Below are 17248 nucleotides of genomic sequence, written 5' to 3'. Positions count from 1 at the left end.
ACTGTCTGGTAATTAAACAATATATTCGGTACTTTTCTTACTCTAAAACCAACAACTGGGTTATCCAAATAAAGCCAAACAATGTGGCAATTTATTTCCATTATTTCATGAAACATCTTAAGCATAAAAAAAAAAATCACAAAACCCATCATCAGAATTGATTACTTCTATGAACAGTAAACTATGATCAGCAAAGCTGTAATAAAACACATTAGTCCAAATAAGGTGAGAGGTGGAACTGGAACATTGGATCTCCCCTCAAAACTTTAAAGGTTAGTTGCCACAACACATTTTTATTCCCACTTGCTCCTTTCCCTGAAAGCCTCCTCACTTCACTTGCATCTTAACCAATTATAGTATTAAAAAAAACATAGCAATTATTCTGTATTTTTAAATTCCAAAACTTCTTCCATAGACCTCCACTAAATTAATGGAAGACTCGGGATTCTTCCTCTTTGACCATATGAAGTCTGAATTTAGACATGAGAATAATCAGTATTACAATTCAGCCTTTAAAAAGTATCAATAAAGGATCAAGGTTGAATAATAGCCTGAAATGGCTATAACCATGGTTACTATAGCTGTATATAATATTTAGTGCCTTTCCTTTTTGATTATATTAAAATATAGCTACAGAAATTCAAAGTGTCACCACCTCTGTAGTATATTATATATTATTGCAAAGAGGTTTTATTTTAGTAATCATCTGTTTTTGGAACTGTCTGGTTCTGGCTGACCTGCTACGACTTTCTCAGGAGGATGTGAAACATACTGTGTTGTGGATGTTTTAAAGATGCTTCACAGTCCTCACATTTTGAATTTAAATGTAAGAAACACTGCTGGCTGAATAGATCATTGCATTATTCCTTGTATCATTTTAATTACAGGTTCCCAGACAACATTATAAAGCTTTAAGTTAATTGCCTCCAATGGTTTGCAAATTTTCTTATTTTAACATGACAAAATAAAGTTCAGATTAAAACTGTACAATTGTTATAGTGGTAAAAGTAACTCACAATAGAAGAAAGACCAGAGAAGCATTAAGAGAGATCAAAGATATTGGGCCATCATCTATAATATGCTCAATAGATAATATGGTCAGCTGTAAGACTGGTTTAGCAAGTATTGCAGAAAAATGAAACCTTTCATGCTTTGGAACTTCATTTCTGGCCCAAAGCAGCATGCCATCTTAAAAGCTATATACAAAAGCAGAGACAAAGTGAATTAATGCTGGCATGTTCATACTGATGTGCTAAATAACTACTATGAAAATCAAGACAAAACTTGTTTTGTAAATACAAAGCACGCATAGTTTCTATATGTAATGACTATGGGCCAAATAACGCATCCCTGCTGTTCCCTCTGGTGGCTGGTTGTCTGCAGAGCTTCCTCTAAATGCCACTGAGCAAGGAGCATTTCTTCTGTATGGGAAAGAGCAAAGGGCGAGACTGAACACAACTGGATTCAGTGCTAAGCACAGCAGACTCCTCACCCCTGAGATAGCTTCCTCTCACTTGCCCCTCCACACTGGGCTAACATTTGTAAAGAGAAAGAGGTGCTATTATTCCTTCATGCCTGTATGGGTGTTTTTTCCATTGGTGGGAGGAGAAGGGGGTTATAATTATGTCCATGATTTGGTGTTTCTCCCCAGGATGATATATACTTTTTTTCATAGTGTAATTATTATGATAGATTATTTATACCTAGAGACTTCAACAGATATCAGGGCATCATTGTGGTAGTCACTATGCAATCTCATACGAGACAACTCTTGCAGAACTCAATCTATACAGACATGTCAGGCATAGAGTGGGAGAAGCAATTACTATCATCACCATTTTATAGATGGGGAATTGAGACAGAGAGAGATTAAGTAGGTAATACAGGGAGTCTGCAGTAAAGTCAGAATTTGAACACTGATACGACTTTTGCACATACACACAAATACCAGATGTGTGGACACAACACTTTTGGACATAACTTCCATTAGCTTTAATAGAAAATATGTCTAAATTCCTTTGAAAATCTCAGCTATGGCCTATTAAATATCTAACACATGCAAGGTAATTTTGTGCACCTACCTGAAAATTTAGGCTTTAATTCAATAATATAATGTTTTGTGCGAAAGTGGAGAAGGAAAAAGACTGTTTTGTTAATAAGAACTCAGAAAGCTTCTAGAAAGGGACCAAAAAAGATTCCCAGAAATAGAATGAGACAGAAAGCAGATGGGAAATAGAATGTGAGTGTGTGAGGTTAAAAGTTCAGCAACTGGGCTAAGCTGAGTATTCAGGGTGGAAAGCCTAGGCTTGAAGTTAACAGTTCCTCACAGACCATTTTTCTGCAGAAGCTGAGGACTGAAAACTTAGTACTTAAGTGAGATGCACAATTACCACATAGGTCAGAGAAAGGCATCTCTGTATGGTAAGATGGTTAAGTAGGAGATGGAAGGATGCAGAGTCTAGGGACAGAACATAGGAAGGGAAAGCTGTGTACCTGGTATCTTGGATGAGTTTATGGGAGAAGAACTGAGTCGAGCCAGACACAAGAAGTGGAGAATCCTTCATTATGTCCTAGGTCTCTAGTCAGCTGCCTCCCTTTGGACCTGTAAGCTGGATAGAGACTAAATATTATCCCACACTCCGTGATACTAAATGCTTAGCTGGAGTAACATCTAACATTTTCACATTAATGACCAGCTAAGGATTACTTACAATACACAATTTTTAAACTGTAATCTGAAAATTCTCCAGTTTCCAGTAGAAAAAATAAATATGATTTAGATCTCATACTGAAAAAGTGACAGCTAGAATAAGAGAGACCTTTTTAAGTTTCAACATTTTACTTGAAAAATGTAGTAAGAATTTTTCACCTAATTTGAGCCTATTGTTTAATGTGATTGGCAATGAATGCTGTTATCTGAATGAAATGTGAAATGCTCCAGACTCTACATCACACATTGCTCTACAAAGCCAGCCAAGAACTACAGAACTGAATTGCATTGTTTTATCACTTGTATGTTTTTCCTTTATTTCTTTTAATAGATAATAAAAGTAAAATTTAGATTGCTATTTGCGTCCTGGGTTCTCAGTCTTGAACGATACCAAATGCTAATTAATTTGCACTTCTTTCTGTTGTGAAGTTTTTATCTGATAGAACCTATCAATAGTGAGAATTTTATAGTAAAAAGAAATGGTTGGTGGAAGGAGACACTGTGGGCAAAATCCTGGACCCACTGAAGTCAATGTCACAACTACCATTTCACCCTATGTGCATTTGAGTTCGAGAAAGGGAACAAAAGGATGTCAATCCACATGCACAATTCAGTTCTGGAAAGGAAAGAGGGAGCCATTTTGAGAGGCAGAAAAGTTATCAAACCACCTATTTGCTGCATTAATCATTTTGATGAAGTGGTATCAGAGCCTTGGTTGCTGGAAACCAGCTTAGTAGGCTAGGGAGCTGCTGCACCTAGCCCCAGAACAAAGATAAGGGACAGACATAGTAGGAATGAGATCCCAGCACAGAGATATTATCACAATAGGGACCCGCTAGAATGCAGATAAATGTGAAGCTGAAAAAGCTTCACAGGCAAAATAAATAAATAAATAAAATACATGAAAGTCTTGAGCCAGCAAAGAGAAAAAATAAACAGAGAAAAAGTAAATGGAATTCTTTCAAGTATTTCAAACAGCAATTTTAGATGTGGGACTAACAGGTACTGAAAAGAAAATGCAGGAATAGGTGCACCAAGGCAGAGTGAAAGGAACAGAAAAGGGAAAGGCAATAGAACAAAACCCAAGGAGAGACAGGTTGTTACATTTTTCAAAGTATTTAAAAACTTATTTTATATAAGATTGCACAAATCTTATATAAACACACAACTGTTTGATTGTACATACATCAGGATATGCACATATACTATTCCTTCAGTACAGAAGAAGAGATTTTTCTGATTAAGTTAAATTACACAAGTAGGTACATATGACTTATGATAGAGGCAGCATCACATGATAAATCTTTCCTTTTTAATAGCAACCACTGTGTGGTTGTGTAGTTTGTGTATAAAGAAGTTTTGCACAGTTTCACCATATTTTAAATGTAAATTCCTAATGGGAGGAGGAAGGAGCTGATCTGGAGCCTCATGAGCAGGGCAGAGGGACTTCCAGTGACTTTCAGAGATCAAGGACATCTGTAGAATGAGTTCCTTGTCCCTACTGCTAACTTGGGGTCCAAAATTACTCCATTCACAACAACTCTCATGAGATTAAATATGCTAACATCATACAAATAGTAAAGGCATTATAATGATGCAAATTATGGGACTGGAAAACATTTGGAGAATATGATCAAATGCATGAGATAATGACTTCTCTGCATCATGATGGTTGCGTAAACCACACAGTATAGTGCAATGTGAGGCTTTAAACTCCAGAGATATATTTGCACAAAATTCAGCCTTTACTATTGGTAAAAGTTTCATAAGGATTTAGCAATTTAATGTAAAAAGGGTAATTATTTTGCCAGGCTCTTTGTTGTTTCGGTGCAAAGTAAATACTGCAAAGGTGTGAATATAGCAGAGCTGTTTCAAGGCTGATTTCAGCTGAATTTCTATTGCTCTATGCAAACATAAGGGACTGACATATTTCTGTGTTGGTTAATAAGACCCCACAAATGCCAACCTTGTTCAACCCTTTCAGAGCTAAACAGCCTAAGTGCATGTTTTGTGTGTAACTCAAGTAACGTCTGCTGACATTCAGGTGTTTAGGTCATTTGCAAGCTTATTTTTGGAGGTACTTTGTGAAGAAAAGGTTTCCTATAACATCTCTTTCACTGATCACCTGCTTTTAAAACCCCAGAAGCCAACATTCCTCCTAACAACAAAAGTTCTTTTCTGTAAAACAATGAAAAAATATTGGAGAGTTTTCTCACTCATAAGAATTTTAATTGGGTTAAGCCACCAAAATGTCATAATAAGAGAAATGTCTTGTTGTGCATGTTAATACTTAGTCATTATAAAGTGCTTTTCATCTTCAAAACTCTTTACAAGTATTAAGCACCAATCCCTGAAGATCGTACGCACAATTTCCATTGCCCTCCATAGGAGATTTGCCTGAGGAAAACTTGAGTAAGGACTTCAGGATTGGGCTCTAACACATTAACCTACACATCTCATCCATGTTAGGTAGATAAGTATTATCCCCACATGAGATGGAACAATGGAAGCAGAAAATAACTGATCAGGCCATGCCTCTCCTTTCAAAAGCATGGCACTCCTCTCTCTGCTTTTTGATTATTGAGTGTTTCAGAACCCAACTTGAATATTGTTTGTTTTGCCAAGCTCATATCAACATGCCTTCCAATTGCCTATTCATCTCTAGACCAGAGAACAAAAAACAAGCTGGCTTAAACTGTGAGGATTTACACCATAATGCACAGCTCCAGACCAGATACCCTTGATTCAAGCAACCAGGCATATAAAAACTCATTTTTTAAGATTCAATCAGGAAACATTAGCTGGAGTTACATTTTGCTCCACATAATCATACATTATGTTCCTAGCAAATGTATTTTAAAAGTTTCCTGCACTACAAAACCCCCATAGTACTAATTATTCTATTGTCTGAGGAAGACTTAATTTCACCTCTAATTGCTACTGCAGATATGATGTTTTTGAGATGAACTATTAACATTGCTTAGACCATAGTTAGAGCTGTTCAGCTGCAATCACTTTTAACAGCTCATGACCCATAGCATGCTCATTATACTGGAGCTTTTAATAATGAAATTCTTTGGTGCAAACATGTGACATTGGTGAACAATTTTCTTTGTACTTACCATATGATTTTTATGCCACTTCGCTGAACACAGAATGTAATATATTTGGGCTTTTTATTGCTTGAGTAGAAAGTGCTCATTACCTATTTGTTTATGTTTATATATAGGAAAAAAACAAACAGTTTTTCAAGTGGCATACATCACACTGTTGTAGTGGTTGACTTTCTCAAGATGGTCTTCTGGGGTTTTGGTGCAGTTTGTGGAGGCACAGTCGCAGGTCTGAGAGGGGGAAAGCTATTACTGGGACTTATTCCCAAGCCTCCATTTTCTAGAGGCAATGGAGGGAGAGGAGGAGGCGGCGGTGGTAAAGGAGGACATTGGTGAGGAAGCTTTCCCAGCGGGTGGGCCGTCTCACTGTGTAAGTGGACCTCCCTGTTTTTAATGTTATACCGAACGTCACAGTCAGGGCAATAGCCATGGTACTGCACTTTCTCACTAAATCGTACTCGTTCCCGTGTTCCTGTCTGAGGACACCTGTCTTTATCTGGTCTATGAATCAGAGGATGCATTGGAACTTTGTCCAAGTTACTATTAGGTATGCAAAATACATCCCCATTAGGAATCTTGTTTGGTCCTCCTGGTAAACCTCCATTTCGAAGTAGGGTCCCATTAGTCTTTACAGGGTTGGCAGAAGGAACTGGCCTGTGAGGGTCTTCACACTTCACTGGAGTCAACCGTGGTGGAGGTGGTGGTGGATTGGGTTTCCTCAGTACGGTGAGAATGGCAGATGGGTGTGCTGGGGGCTTGATGAGAGGTGCATTGGCACGCACTTTGGCTTTCTCCAAGCTGGACGCTGTTGTGCTGCTTGAGCTGCTGTTCAGCGTGTCAGTTTTGGAACTGTCTGTCATCTCATCCTCCAGCTGCAGGTCAGATGTCAATGTGTCAATCTGATCAACCACCTGCATGGAAATCAGAACACAAACAGTGATAAAGGTTCGCCACAGTAAAGACAAACAAACAAAGCTTTATTCACAATCATCTTTATCCCCTTCCTGGAACTGAAACATTTTAATATTCAGTGTTATGAACCATTGTTTCTTTTTTCTTCTTGTCTAAATCTAGTTTAATTTAAAAAAAAAAATCTGTAGTTAGTCCTCTCATCTGAATACAATGGAAATACAATTTTAGCCTCTCTACAATGAAATTCTGTACTTTTTCTCCAGGGCTTATCTACCAATAACACGCTGCGTGAGCTATAATCCTTCAGTAACACAGTTTGCCTCACCGTGTAGGGGAAGGCTGAATGATTTAACCTCAGTTTGTTCAGGATGATTTTTGAATCCAGACCTACTGTAGAAGATCTTTTAGATTTGACCTTTAACAAAATCCAGATTTAAACATGTATCTCAGAATTGGTGATATTGTGGATATATCGTCAAAAGTTAACATACACGCCTATATAAGCAATTTTTACACAAACTGCTAAAGATTCAAGTAGTGAGTAGCAGTTACCAGCTTATCTTGAACCACACATTCTCCTTCTGTGACTATTTACTTGAGATATCTGACTCCCCCTAAACCAAATCTGAAATAGGATCATTTCTAAGATAAAGATATTGTGATTGTTTATTCCTGAAGGGGATAATTCACTATTTCATGCATTTTATATTAAGAGAATTCTCTATCTACCATACTTCTAATGTGCTTCCACTCACTTCCCTAGTATCTAGGTTGTTCTAATCTAGTCTTCTATTTTCCAATTTATGATCATAATATATAAACAAAACATATAAAGTATGTAATGTTGCCTTCTGCTAGGTATACAAAACTTCGTACACTATGATTAAAAGCCCCTCCTGAAAACTGCACCCTATTCAGTTCTTAGTTCATTAACCCTTAAGGTAAATACAGCCATAAAAGCATAGGAGGGAAATACAAATTTGAAAAAAATAAAAGATGAAAATACCTTTCCCATGTCCTTATTACCACTGCAGGATGTACCCGGACAACATCCAATCATAGAAATGCTATTGCTAAACTTATTTTCCATTTTTAGCATGTTTTCATATAACAAGTTTTTTTTCTACTTGTAAGGGAACACATTGATGTCCTTGACTTAACCAAAGGATTATTCAAAAGGAGAGAGATTCAAGTAGCCTCTTTAAAGGAGATTCAATTATTTACATGTGCTTTGAAAACACTTATCCAAAGTCTGTCTAAATGCAAGTAGAACAAAGGACTGTAATTCAGATATTTTTGTGAACTATATGTTTCAAAGTGACAATACATTAGTTCTGTTGTAATTCTTCAGAAAAGGTTGAAATTCAAGATAATACAGTAATATTTATTAAGCTAGTCTAATTATTCTTTGTAAGTAAATTACCTAAAGAATTTAGCCCCTTTTCTCTTAAGAATCATTTGGAATTTCTATGGCCTGGTCTACACTTAAAACAGGATTGACATAGCTACATGGCACTCAGGGGTGTGCAAAATCTACAGCTATGGTGATCTAACCCCCGGTGTAGATACAGCTAGGGTGACAGAAGAATGCTTCCGTTGAACTAGACACCATCACTCATTCAAATGGAGTTCCTACAACAACAGAAAAACCTCTTCCATTGCCGTAGTCTGCATCTACCCTAAAGGGTTACAGCACCATAACTATGCCATCGTAGCTATGCCACTGTAGTGCCCATAGGGTAAATGTGGCCTATGGAAGTACTTCTATTTCTCAATATTTGAATACTATAATTTATGCAAACAAATTTCATCCTTTATGGTCCTGGCAAACTGCTCACATTGATTATTCCGTGTTTATAGTGTGTGACTGGTCACAAGTCACATGATATTGTTTCTGCTTCCTGAATGGAGCAGAAGAGATTACAAACAAGGAGAATAATTGTGGTGTACTGAAATCTGTTCTAAAATTTTGAAGAATAAGGAGCTCCAGAGGGAAATTTATGATCTGAGTCTTCAGCAGAGACAGTCTGCAGAGACACAGCCTAGAGGAAGGTGGGTTGAGGTGTGCCTCTCTACCTTAAGAGAGCAGCCTGCTTTGCCTCTCGCTCTGTTTTTGATTCTTGTGTGTTAGGGTTCTAGATGCTAAGAAATGAAATAGTGTTATGTTGCAACTTTCCAGCAAAAGTATTTCATGGTTTTATTTAACTTATTGGGGTGTATGATGCGAACATAACAACAATAAACAACAGAGTTAATAATGAACAACAAATAGTGAACACACGTATTCCCATATTAATACAAGTATACATACATGATGACATTCACCTCTGTGCAAGTGGCCAACACAAGGCCAATTCCTATTTAAATGGTGTACAAGCCTTGTGTTGGCCCATTGCACAACAGCAAATGTCACCTACTAAGGACAGGCATCAATCATTCATCCAAACCAACAACTCATCTGCATGAATGCTGGTAAGCAGCACCAAATAGTTAAACCGAATAGCTTTTTGGAATTTGAACAAATATTTGTAACACTTCTTGTAAAGTATCCAAGAAGCTTTCACATACTTCAAGTTTAGTACTCTCAACCTTTTGCTTTTTTCACATTTGCAAAAATTCACATACAATAAAGCCTGAACTTCTTTTTCACTTTCAAAAAAAGAACAGGAGTACTTGTGGCACTTTAGAGACTAAGGTGCCACAAGTACTCCTGTTCTTTTTGCGGATACAGACTAACACGGCTGCTACTCTGAAACCAATTTTTCACTTTCAGTTCACTTTAAAAGAGGTCAATACCTGTATATTGTAGAACCTCAGCATTATGAACACCAGGGTTACAAACTGACCAGTCAACCACACGCCTCATTTGGAACCGAAAGTACACAATCAAGCAGCAGCTGAGACAAAATTTTTAAAAAACAACAAAAAAGTACAGTAAGTACTGTGTTAAACATAAACTATTAAAAATAAAGGGAAAGCAGCATTTTACTTCTGCATAGTAAAGTTTCAAAGCTGTATTAAGTCAATGTTCAGTTGTAAACTTTTGAAAGAACAACCATAACATTTTGTTCAGTCACCTCCATTCCCGAGGTGTTTGTAACTCTGAGGTTCTACTGTACTCTGAATAACACAGAACATAAGAATAGCAATACTGGGTCAGACCAAAGGTCCATCTAACCCAGTATCCTGTCTTCCAACAGTGGCCAGTGCCAGGTGCCCCAGAGGGAATGAACAGAACAGGGAATCAAGTGATCCATCCCCTGTCGCCCATTCCCAGCTTTTGGCGAACAGAGGATACGGACACTCAGAGCATGGTGTTGCACCCGTGCTCATCCTGGCTAATAGCCATTGATGGGTCTATCCTCCAGGAACTTATCTAGTTCTTTTTTCTCCAAGCTGAAAAGTCCCAGTCTTTTTAAATCTTTCCTCATATGGAAGCTGTTCCTTACCCTTAATCATTTTAGTTGCCCTTCTTTATTCCTTTTCCAATATATCTTTTTTAAGATGAGAAGACCACATCCTTACACAGTATTCAAGATGTGGGTGTACCATGGATTTATATAGAGGCAGTCTGATATTTTCCTGTCTTGTTATCTATCCCTTTCCTAATGGTTCCTAACATTCTGTTAGCTTTTTTGACTACCGCTGCACATTGAGCAGATGTTTTCAGAGAACTATCCACAATGACTCCAAGATCTCTTTCTTGAGTAGTAACAGCTAATTTGGACACCATCATTTTGTATGTATAGTTCAACAGACTGGCTATAGGAAAATAACTCCGAAGAGAAAAAAAAAAAAGCCAGCAATCTGAAAAAAATTGTCATTACATTTTTTTCTTTCTCTGAGGACCCAATAGATCCAACATATATATGTTAATTAAGAAACAAATTCTTCGCTGTCTTGAAGGCTCAGATTTGGCATTTTGTTTTTTTGTGATCAATAAATAAGGACCAAATTCTACCCTCAGAGGTATATATTTGCATCAGAAGAATTTGGTTCTGATGAAGATGGAGATGAGACACTATGAGAGGTGCAGCACCTCAGCAGCTTCACCCCCTCTTCCCTCCCCCCCTCCCCTGAAAGGGGAGAGTATATTATTTCTCTCCCCTATTGGTATTTAGGTAATGCCCAGTGGCCTCAAAATGTAGTTGGATTCCCTCTGTGCTAGTCACTGTACAAACACACAGTAAGAGGGACTTCCTTCTCCAAAGATCTTACAAGGAGAAAAAAATAATACAGTCCTAGCTCCAATTTACACATGTGGAACTGAGATAAACAGATTAAGTGACTACTTAAAATCACATAGGGAGTCTGTGACAGAACTGAATCTACCAGGATGAATGGGGCACTGGGCCCTGATAATGCAAGCTGATCCACACAGGCTTCACGTGAGTGTAAGGGTCTGCCTGTACAGAGCTGCTTGGATAATTGGGCCCAAGAAGAGTCTAGAGTCAAAGTTTTCTGTGCCAACAAATAACAGCTACAGAACTGAATAATACAGCACAGATCAGAGAAGATAGCTAAGCTAAGCTGTCAGCCAGGGAGAGAACAAGGTCATTAGGCAACTGAAGGCAAGGGGGAAGAAAAGACACATCTAGTGGCAATCTCCTAACTACCACAGGAGCTGTTCCAGTAAGGAGCAGTGTGGCCAGCGTTGCTTGGAGTGGTGAAAGCATACTGACCTGACTGGTAAAGACCGACTGGTATTACATTTGGCTTTGAGCAATGTTTAATAACAGATTCAGCAGATATGTCAAAATGCCATGGGGGAGCTGTACGTCTCTTGTGAACACAGAATCCTGCCCATCCCACTTATTCCCAGTCTCCCTTGCTTCCTATCACCCTTCCCCTCAAAGAGCTTTGGGTAATTGGGGGAATGCAGTAACCAACATGGCCAGTGTAGACTGGACAAACAGGAAAGGCTGCTCAGGTGAAGAGGTCAGAGCAGTGCTTCTTGTTATGCAATATGACAGAGATCAGCTTAATAAACAACCAAATCTTTCTTGAACTTGATATGAATTCTTTTGGAATTTCAAATATAAAATTCCCAATGAAGAAGAAGGAAAACATCAAAGCATAAATTGACAGGCTGACCAGGTTTTAGCACATATTTCCATACAAATAAATTAAGTAAAACGTATATATTTGCCCTCAAATAAACCAGTAATCACTCTTATTACTTAGCGCAAACACATAATTGCTGAAGATTTTTAGTTCAACTGAAAGTGTAGGTTGTTTTTGGAGAATGGCCAAATGCTTAAGTGCTAATGCAACAAGTAGCAGGTTAACAAAAATTAGTACATTTTCCAAACCAAAAATCTATGCCAGTTATTCTGATTTATTTGCATTGTAATAGTGGCTAGAAGTCCCAATCAGGGATCAGGACTTCATTGTGCTTAGCTCTGTACACACACAATGAAAAGCTGATTCCTGCCAAAGAGCAGATTGTTACACACAAATCTGTCCCTCATCACAATATAATTTACAGAGACAAAATTGGTAAGCATCAATTTGAGAAGGTCATACTGCACCCTTGGTAGGAGTACACAGCTCCAGTTTAAGCACTGTGTACACGGATCATAGAGCAATAGCAATTCGTGATGGGAAAAACCTTTTAGTCGATTCAGTCTATCCCCCTGCCAGTGCAAGATTTTCCCCAGGATTCATAGTAAAGCCCAGGCCTAAGTATGCCTCAATTTTAAATGACTTTAAACAGTTTATCTTTTGTCCCTTGGCAAGTGTGTAGTACACGTTGGAAATTTCTTTCCATTTCCTCATTTGGAAAAAGGCACTCAGAATGGCTCTGGAAGGATAGAACAGCTTGTCTGCCTTGATTCCTTCCCATAATAAATCATGATTCTGTTCACTGTTGTTTTGTTCTGCCTATTTGCCCAAAAAATGAAAATCCAAGTAGGAAAACAGTATGTAGGAAATAGTTGCATCACAGGAGAACTATTAGCACAATAGAAAATGCAAGTTTGCAACTAGAAACCAATTTCCATTGCAAAAGGTGGTTTTCCTGCTGGAGTAAAAAAGAAAATATTTATTTATTTTTAAAAGCATGTCTAGTTTCCTATGCTGTTTATAGTAACTGCACCTGATTCACACGTGTGAGTGGGGGAGAGGTACCTCTCTGCTCCCACGGGGCGGCTATACCAATAGAGGAATCCAGTCCTAGGGAAGGACACATGACAGCTCCTCTGTTGCCTGCACTCCCTTGTAGTTTTTGTAAGGAGCTGGGAAGAGCTGTGCAGAACTCCATAAGAGTGTTCTTGTTGAAGCTCTCCTGGAGATCTGCCACATCTCCTGGGTGTCTTGGTCAACCCCCCTACTGTCTGGGTTGCCAATACTCAGCTCCCACTTCACTGGATATGTGGAGCTACATGCCTCTGGTGATACTGCACTTCTGTTCTGGTAGGTCTTTCTATCATCAGAGCTCTACAGACCTGATTTCTGTAGTTAGATCCAAGGATTAAATCAAGTCTGATATCCATGTTATATTTCTCCCTCATAATTGAGTCTTCCAATGAAGTCAAACCTCTGATTACAACATCGTCTACTGGAACAGAAATCTGTATGCTTTCTTAAGCTGAGCATTTTGTAACTTCACAATGTGATAAATAGGAGAAGAAGCTGGCCTAGGAAGGTATGTCTACACTAGAAGCCTTGCTCATCCCGTAACTTGAGTTAACTGATCACCAATTAATTAGAGTAAGCTAACACTGTTATAAAATTCTAGTGTAGACACTCACAAATGTCTGCTCGTGGTCATGACTGATGCCAGGATTCAGCCTACAGTGAGCTGCAACAAGAACAAGCAAGTCACTTCCCTTCATGTGCCTCAGTTTCCCCCTCTGTAAAATGTGGACATGATATTAACCACCTTTGCAAAGCGCTTTAAATCCACTGATGAAAAGCACCATTGACGAGCGAGGTGGTATTTTTAAGCAGGTACACAATAATTTAAAATTCCCTTTTAGAATTGGCATTCAATATGAATAAAAAGCAAAACTAAAATTCTAATATAAACAAGCCCAGAAAGAGCAAGTATTTGTTTAAAAATAAATAACTATGGTATAGTAATTAGTAAATGTATCCAAAATACATATGAATAAAGCATAGCAGGTAAATACATTTATTATAATGCTTGGGAAAAAATCCTTGTTACGGGAGTTCCTCTTTAAAACACCCAAGTAGTCAATCTCAAAACTACTTCTGAAATCCATCAACAAACAGGGCCAGATTGTGCAACCCTAACTCACCTTGCTCAGCCCTTGATTACAGGAGTAATGGGACTACTCATAAGCAACTGTTCGTCAACAAGAATAAGGGTTGCACAAACTGACTCCTATGGTACAGCATGACCTTACCTAAAGCAAATGTCATTACTGTTGAATGCCTGCTCTGTGTTGTACTAAATTTAACTACTTTCACATACAGTTTGGAGACTGCAATTTTATGGTATTTTTTAAATCTGACTCTCAGTCACAAAATGGCCTGCTCAATAGATAAAACAGTAACCATCTGAACTATGGGGGAATGTTCAAAGACAGAGAGATTTGAAAAAGTTACAATTCCTGTAGAGAATACCTTTCAAGCATTCGACCTTTCTAGTGTCTCAGCCTCTGAAGAGAACTGTAACGAAGACAAATTAAAAGGTCAAACTGGAATATGGTAAATGTTCACAAAAGAGATCAAACAGCAGTTTAAAGCTGCTTCAATATGGGACAAGTGGATCTTTAAGGTTTTCTTCTTCTCACGCCTTTCAGATGCTTGAAAAACATCAAAAATAAATTTAATTTCAGTACTAGGAGTCACTGTAGTTACCAGAACCATGACAGAAAGGGAACATGCAAGTTGAAGTGCAAATTAGTGGCTGCAATAGAGAAGTTTCTTGGATTGGATGAGCAAGTGGACCCACTACAGAGAATCAGAGAAGTTGAGGCGCTAGCAGCCAGGTTCAGCAAACATCTGTATTCCAGGATAAAGGAAGGAATGAGCTGGCCATCACGAAGTCAGAGAGTGGACTGGCAGTTTGTAACCACCAGAGCCAAGAGGTCACAGTGGCATTATATATGGCTGGAGGAAGACAAGGATGGGCAGGCTGTGGCCACCAGAGAAAAGAGGACCAGGACGACTTCTACACAGCTAGCAGTTTCCCATTGATATCAGGTTCTCAACATGGAAACCGGAGGATACCTCTCAAGGTTCAGCTGGCTCAAAGGAACAGCGATGTACTGGACACACCTGTGGATGGCAGTTCAGCACAACCTGTAAGAAAATCAAGCTTGTCCAAAAAGAGTTCTTCAACTGTCCAAGGAAGGATCCTTATAGGGATTCAATACTCAGGAGAATCGAAAGACCATTCTGCAAGGGACAGACAGAAAACAGGACAGTGTGCTACCTTTCTGAAGCCAAGACATGAGACCTCACTCTAAGATTGGACAGGCTTCTGAAGCGGATGGGAAAGTATCCATTGGTAACAGCTCATTTCGACACTAATGTCGTGAGATATCTCGCAGATAGTAGATAAGTTCAGGGAACTTGGAAGTCTGCTGAAGATGAATGTCCAAGCGATCTTCCCTGAGATCCTTCCTGTCCCATAAGAGACAGAAGGCTGAAGATTCTGAAAGGGAATCGCTCGCTAGGTAAGTGGCATACAGTGGAGATTTTTGTTTTATGGAACATTAGTCCACCTTCTATGGGAAGGGGGGGTGTAGTTTGAGTGGTCTCCACCTCAGTAGAAGAAGGACCAATCTTTTTGGGGACAGGTTGGCTAGAGTAGTCATGAGGAAATTAAACTGATAACAAAAGCGAAGGGGGAAAAAGGGAAGATATGAGCATTCAGCACAAAAATCAAGATGTTGAGAACAAAATTAATCAAGGAATGAAAGGACATAAAGAAAAGAAATTATTGAATTGCCTATATACCAATGCTAAGAGCCTGGGTAAAAAACAAAAAGAACTGGTATTACTCATTTATGAGCATAAATTTGACCTAGTTGGTATTTCTGAATGCTGGTAGGATGGTTTCCTTAACTGAAATGCTAAAATTAACAGTTCTAACGTATTCAGGAAGTATCGAGTGGGCAGAAGAGGAGAGAGAGTGGCACTCTACACCAAAAGTGGTATTACCCGTTTCCAAGTCAGCGATAACTCAAAAGAAAACGATCTTGAATGCCTACAGACCTATGTCCTAATAGATAAAGCACAAGATGAGGTACTAGTTCGTGTCTTCTACAAACCATCAAATCACACTTGGGAACAGGATGAGCGCCTTCTATCTACAGTAAAAGCTGTGCTATCCGGCCCTGTACCAACTGGAAAGCTCTATAAACCGGCATTTCTGATCTTCATAGAAAGTCCAGTTTATAGTCCGGTTGGCACGGGGCAGTCAGGCTCCCTACCTGGCTCCTCGTGGCTCCCCAGAAGTTGCGACATGTCTCTGCTGCTCCTAGGCGGAGGAATGGCCACAAGGGATTCGGAGTGCGGGAGGGGATGTGGGGCGCAGACTCTGGGAGGGAATTTTGGATGCAGGAGGGGGCTCAGAGCAGGGGATTGGAGCACGGGAGAGGTTTTGGGGTGCCAGATCTGGGGGACGCTCACCTTGGGCGGCTCCCCACAAGTGGCAACCTGTCCTTGCTGCTCCTAGGCTGAGGCGTGCCAAGCTGCTCTGCGTGCTGCCTCCACCTGCAGGCACCACCCCAGTCAATGGGAGCTGCGGAGCTAGCGCATGAGGCTCGGCATGACGTAGTAGCGCATGACGCCTCCGCCTAGGAGCAGCCGGGATAGGTTGCCGCTTGTGGGGAACCACCCTAGGTAAGCACCCCCCAGATCTGGCACCACAAAAACCCCTGCCCCGAGCCCCCTCCCACACCCAAACTCCCTCCCAGAGTCCATGTCCCGCATCCCTTCTCGTGCCCCAACCCCGCACCCCCTCCCGCACCCAAACTCCCTCCCTCTTAGTTAACTGGAATTTTTCACTTACTGGCACCCCCCATTCCTCCAACATACTGGATAAAAAGGCTTTTACTGTATAATGTGTAGGAAAAATAAATCTGCATGATAATGCAGGCCTCCAATTTGAATGACATATGCTGGAGGTCTCATGCAGCCAGTACTAAAACTTCCTTGGAATTTCAAAACATTATAGATGACAATTCCCTAACTCAAGAAGTGTTGCGTCCAACATGGGGGAATTCCATATTAGCTCCCATCTTGACAGATAAGGAAGAATTGATAATAGAAATAAAAATTAATGCTAACTTAGGTACAAGTGATTATGACTTGACCACCTTGATAATGTGCAAACAGAATAAAATCCAGACCAGTGAGAGAAACACACACACACACACACACACTTGGTGCTTTAAAAGGACCAGTTTCACAAAGCTGAAAACAATTATGAGCCAAAAATTACTAGATCCCAAAAAGTCACAAAACCACAATCAAGGAAGGCAGCCATATTAGTTAAAAAAATGACCTTGTTTAGAGGGGAAGTGAAGGCAGCTATAAA

General features: G+C 39.4%; 1 protein-coding gene across 1 annotated transcript in view; it reads right to left on the bottom strand.

Moving 5' to 3' along the window:
- Positions 1-5838: 5838 nt before the first annotated feature.
- The window catches only part of PRR16 (proline rich 16), a 158776-nt gene continuing 147366 nt past the window's right edge, over positions 5839-17248 (bottom strand). The window contains exon 2 of the mRNA XM_029910886.1: positions 5839-6731. Coding sequence (XP_029766746.1) covers positions 5973-6731 — 759 coding nt within the window. The 3' untranslated portion in view covers positions 5839-5972. The remainder of the gene's footprint in view (positions 6732-17248) is intronic.

Source organism: Terrapene carolina, unplaced genomic scaffold, assembly GCF_002925995.2.
Source record: "Terrapene carolina triunguis isolate 2854851 unplaced genomic scaffold, T_m_triunguis-2.0 Scaffold69, whole genome shotgun sequence".
NCBI classification, from domain to species: domain Eukaryota; kingdom Metazoa; phylum Chordata; order Testudines; family Emydidae; genus Terrapene; species Terrapene triunguis.
The sequence above is the reverse complement of the archived record's forward strand: the minus strand, read 5'-3'. Positions and strand labels throughout refer to the sequence as shown.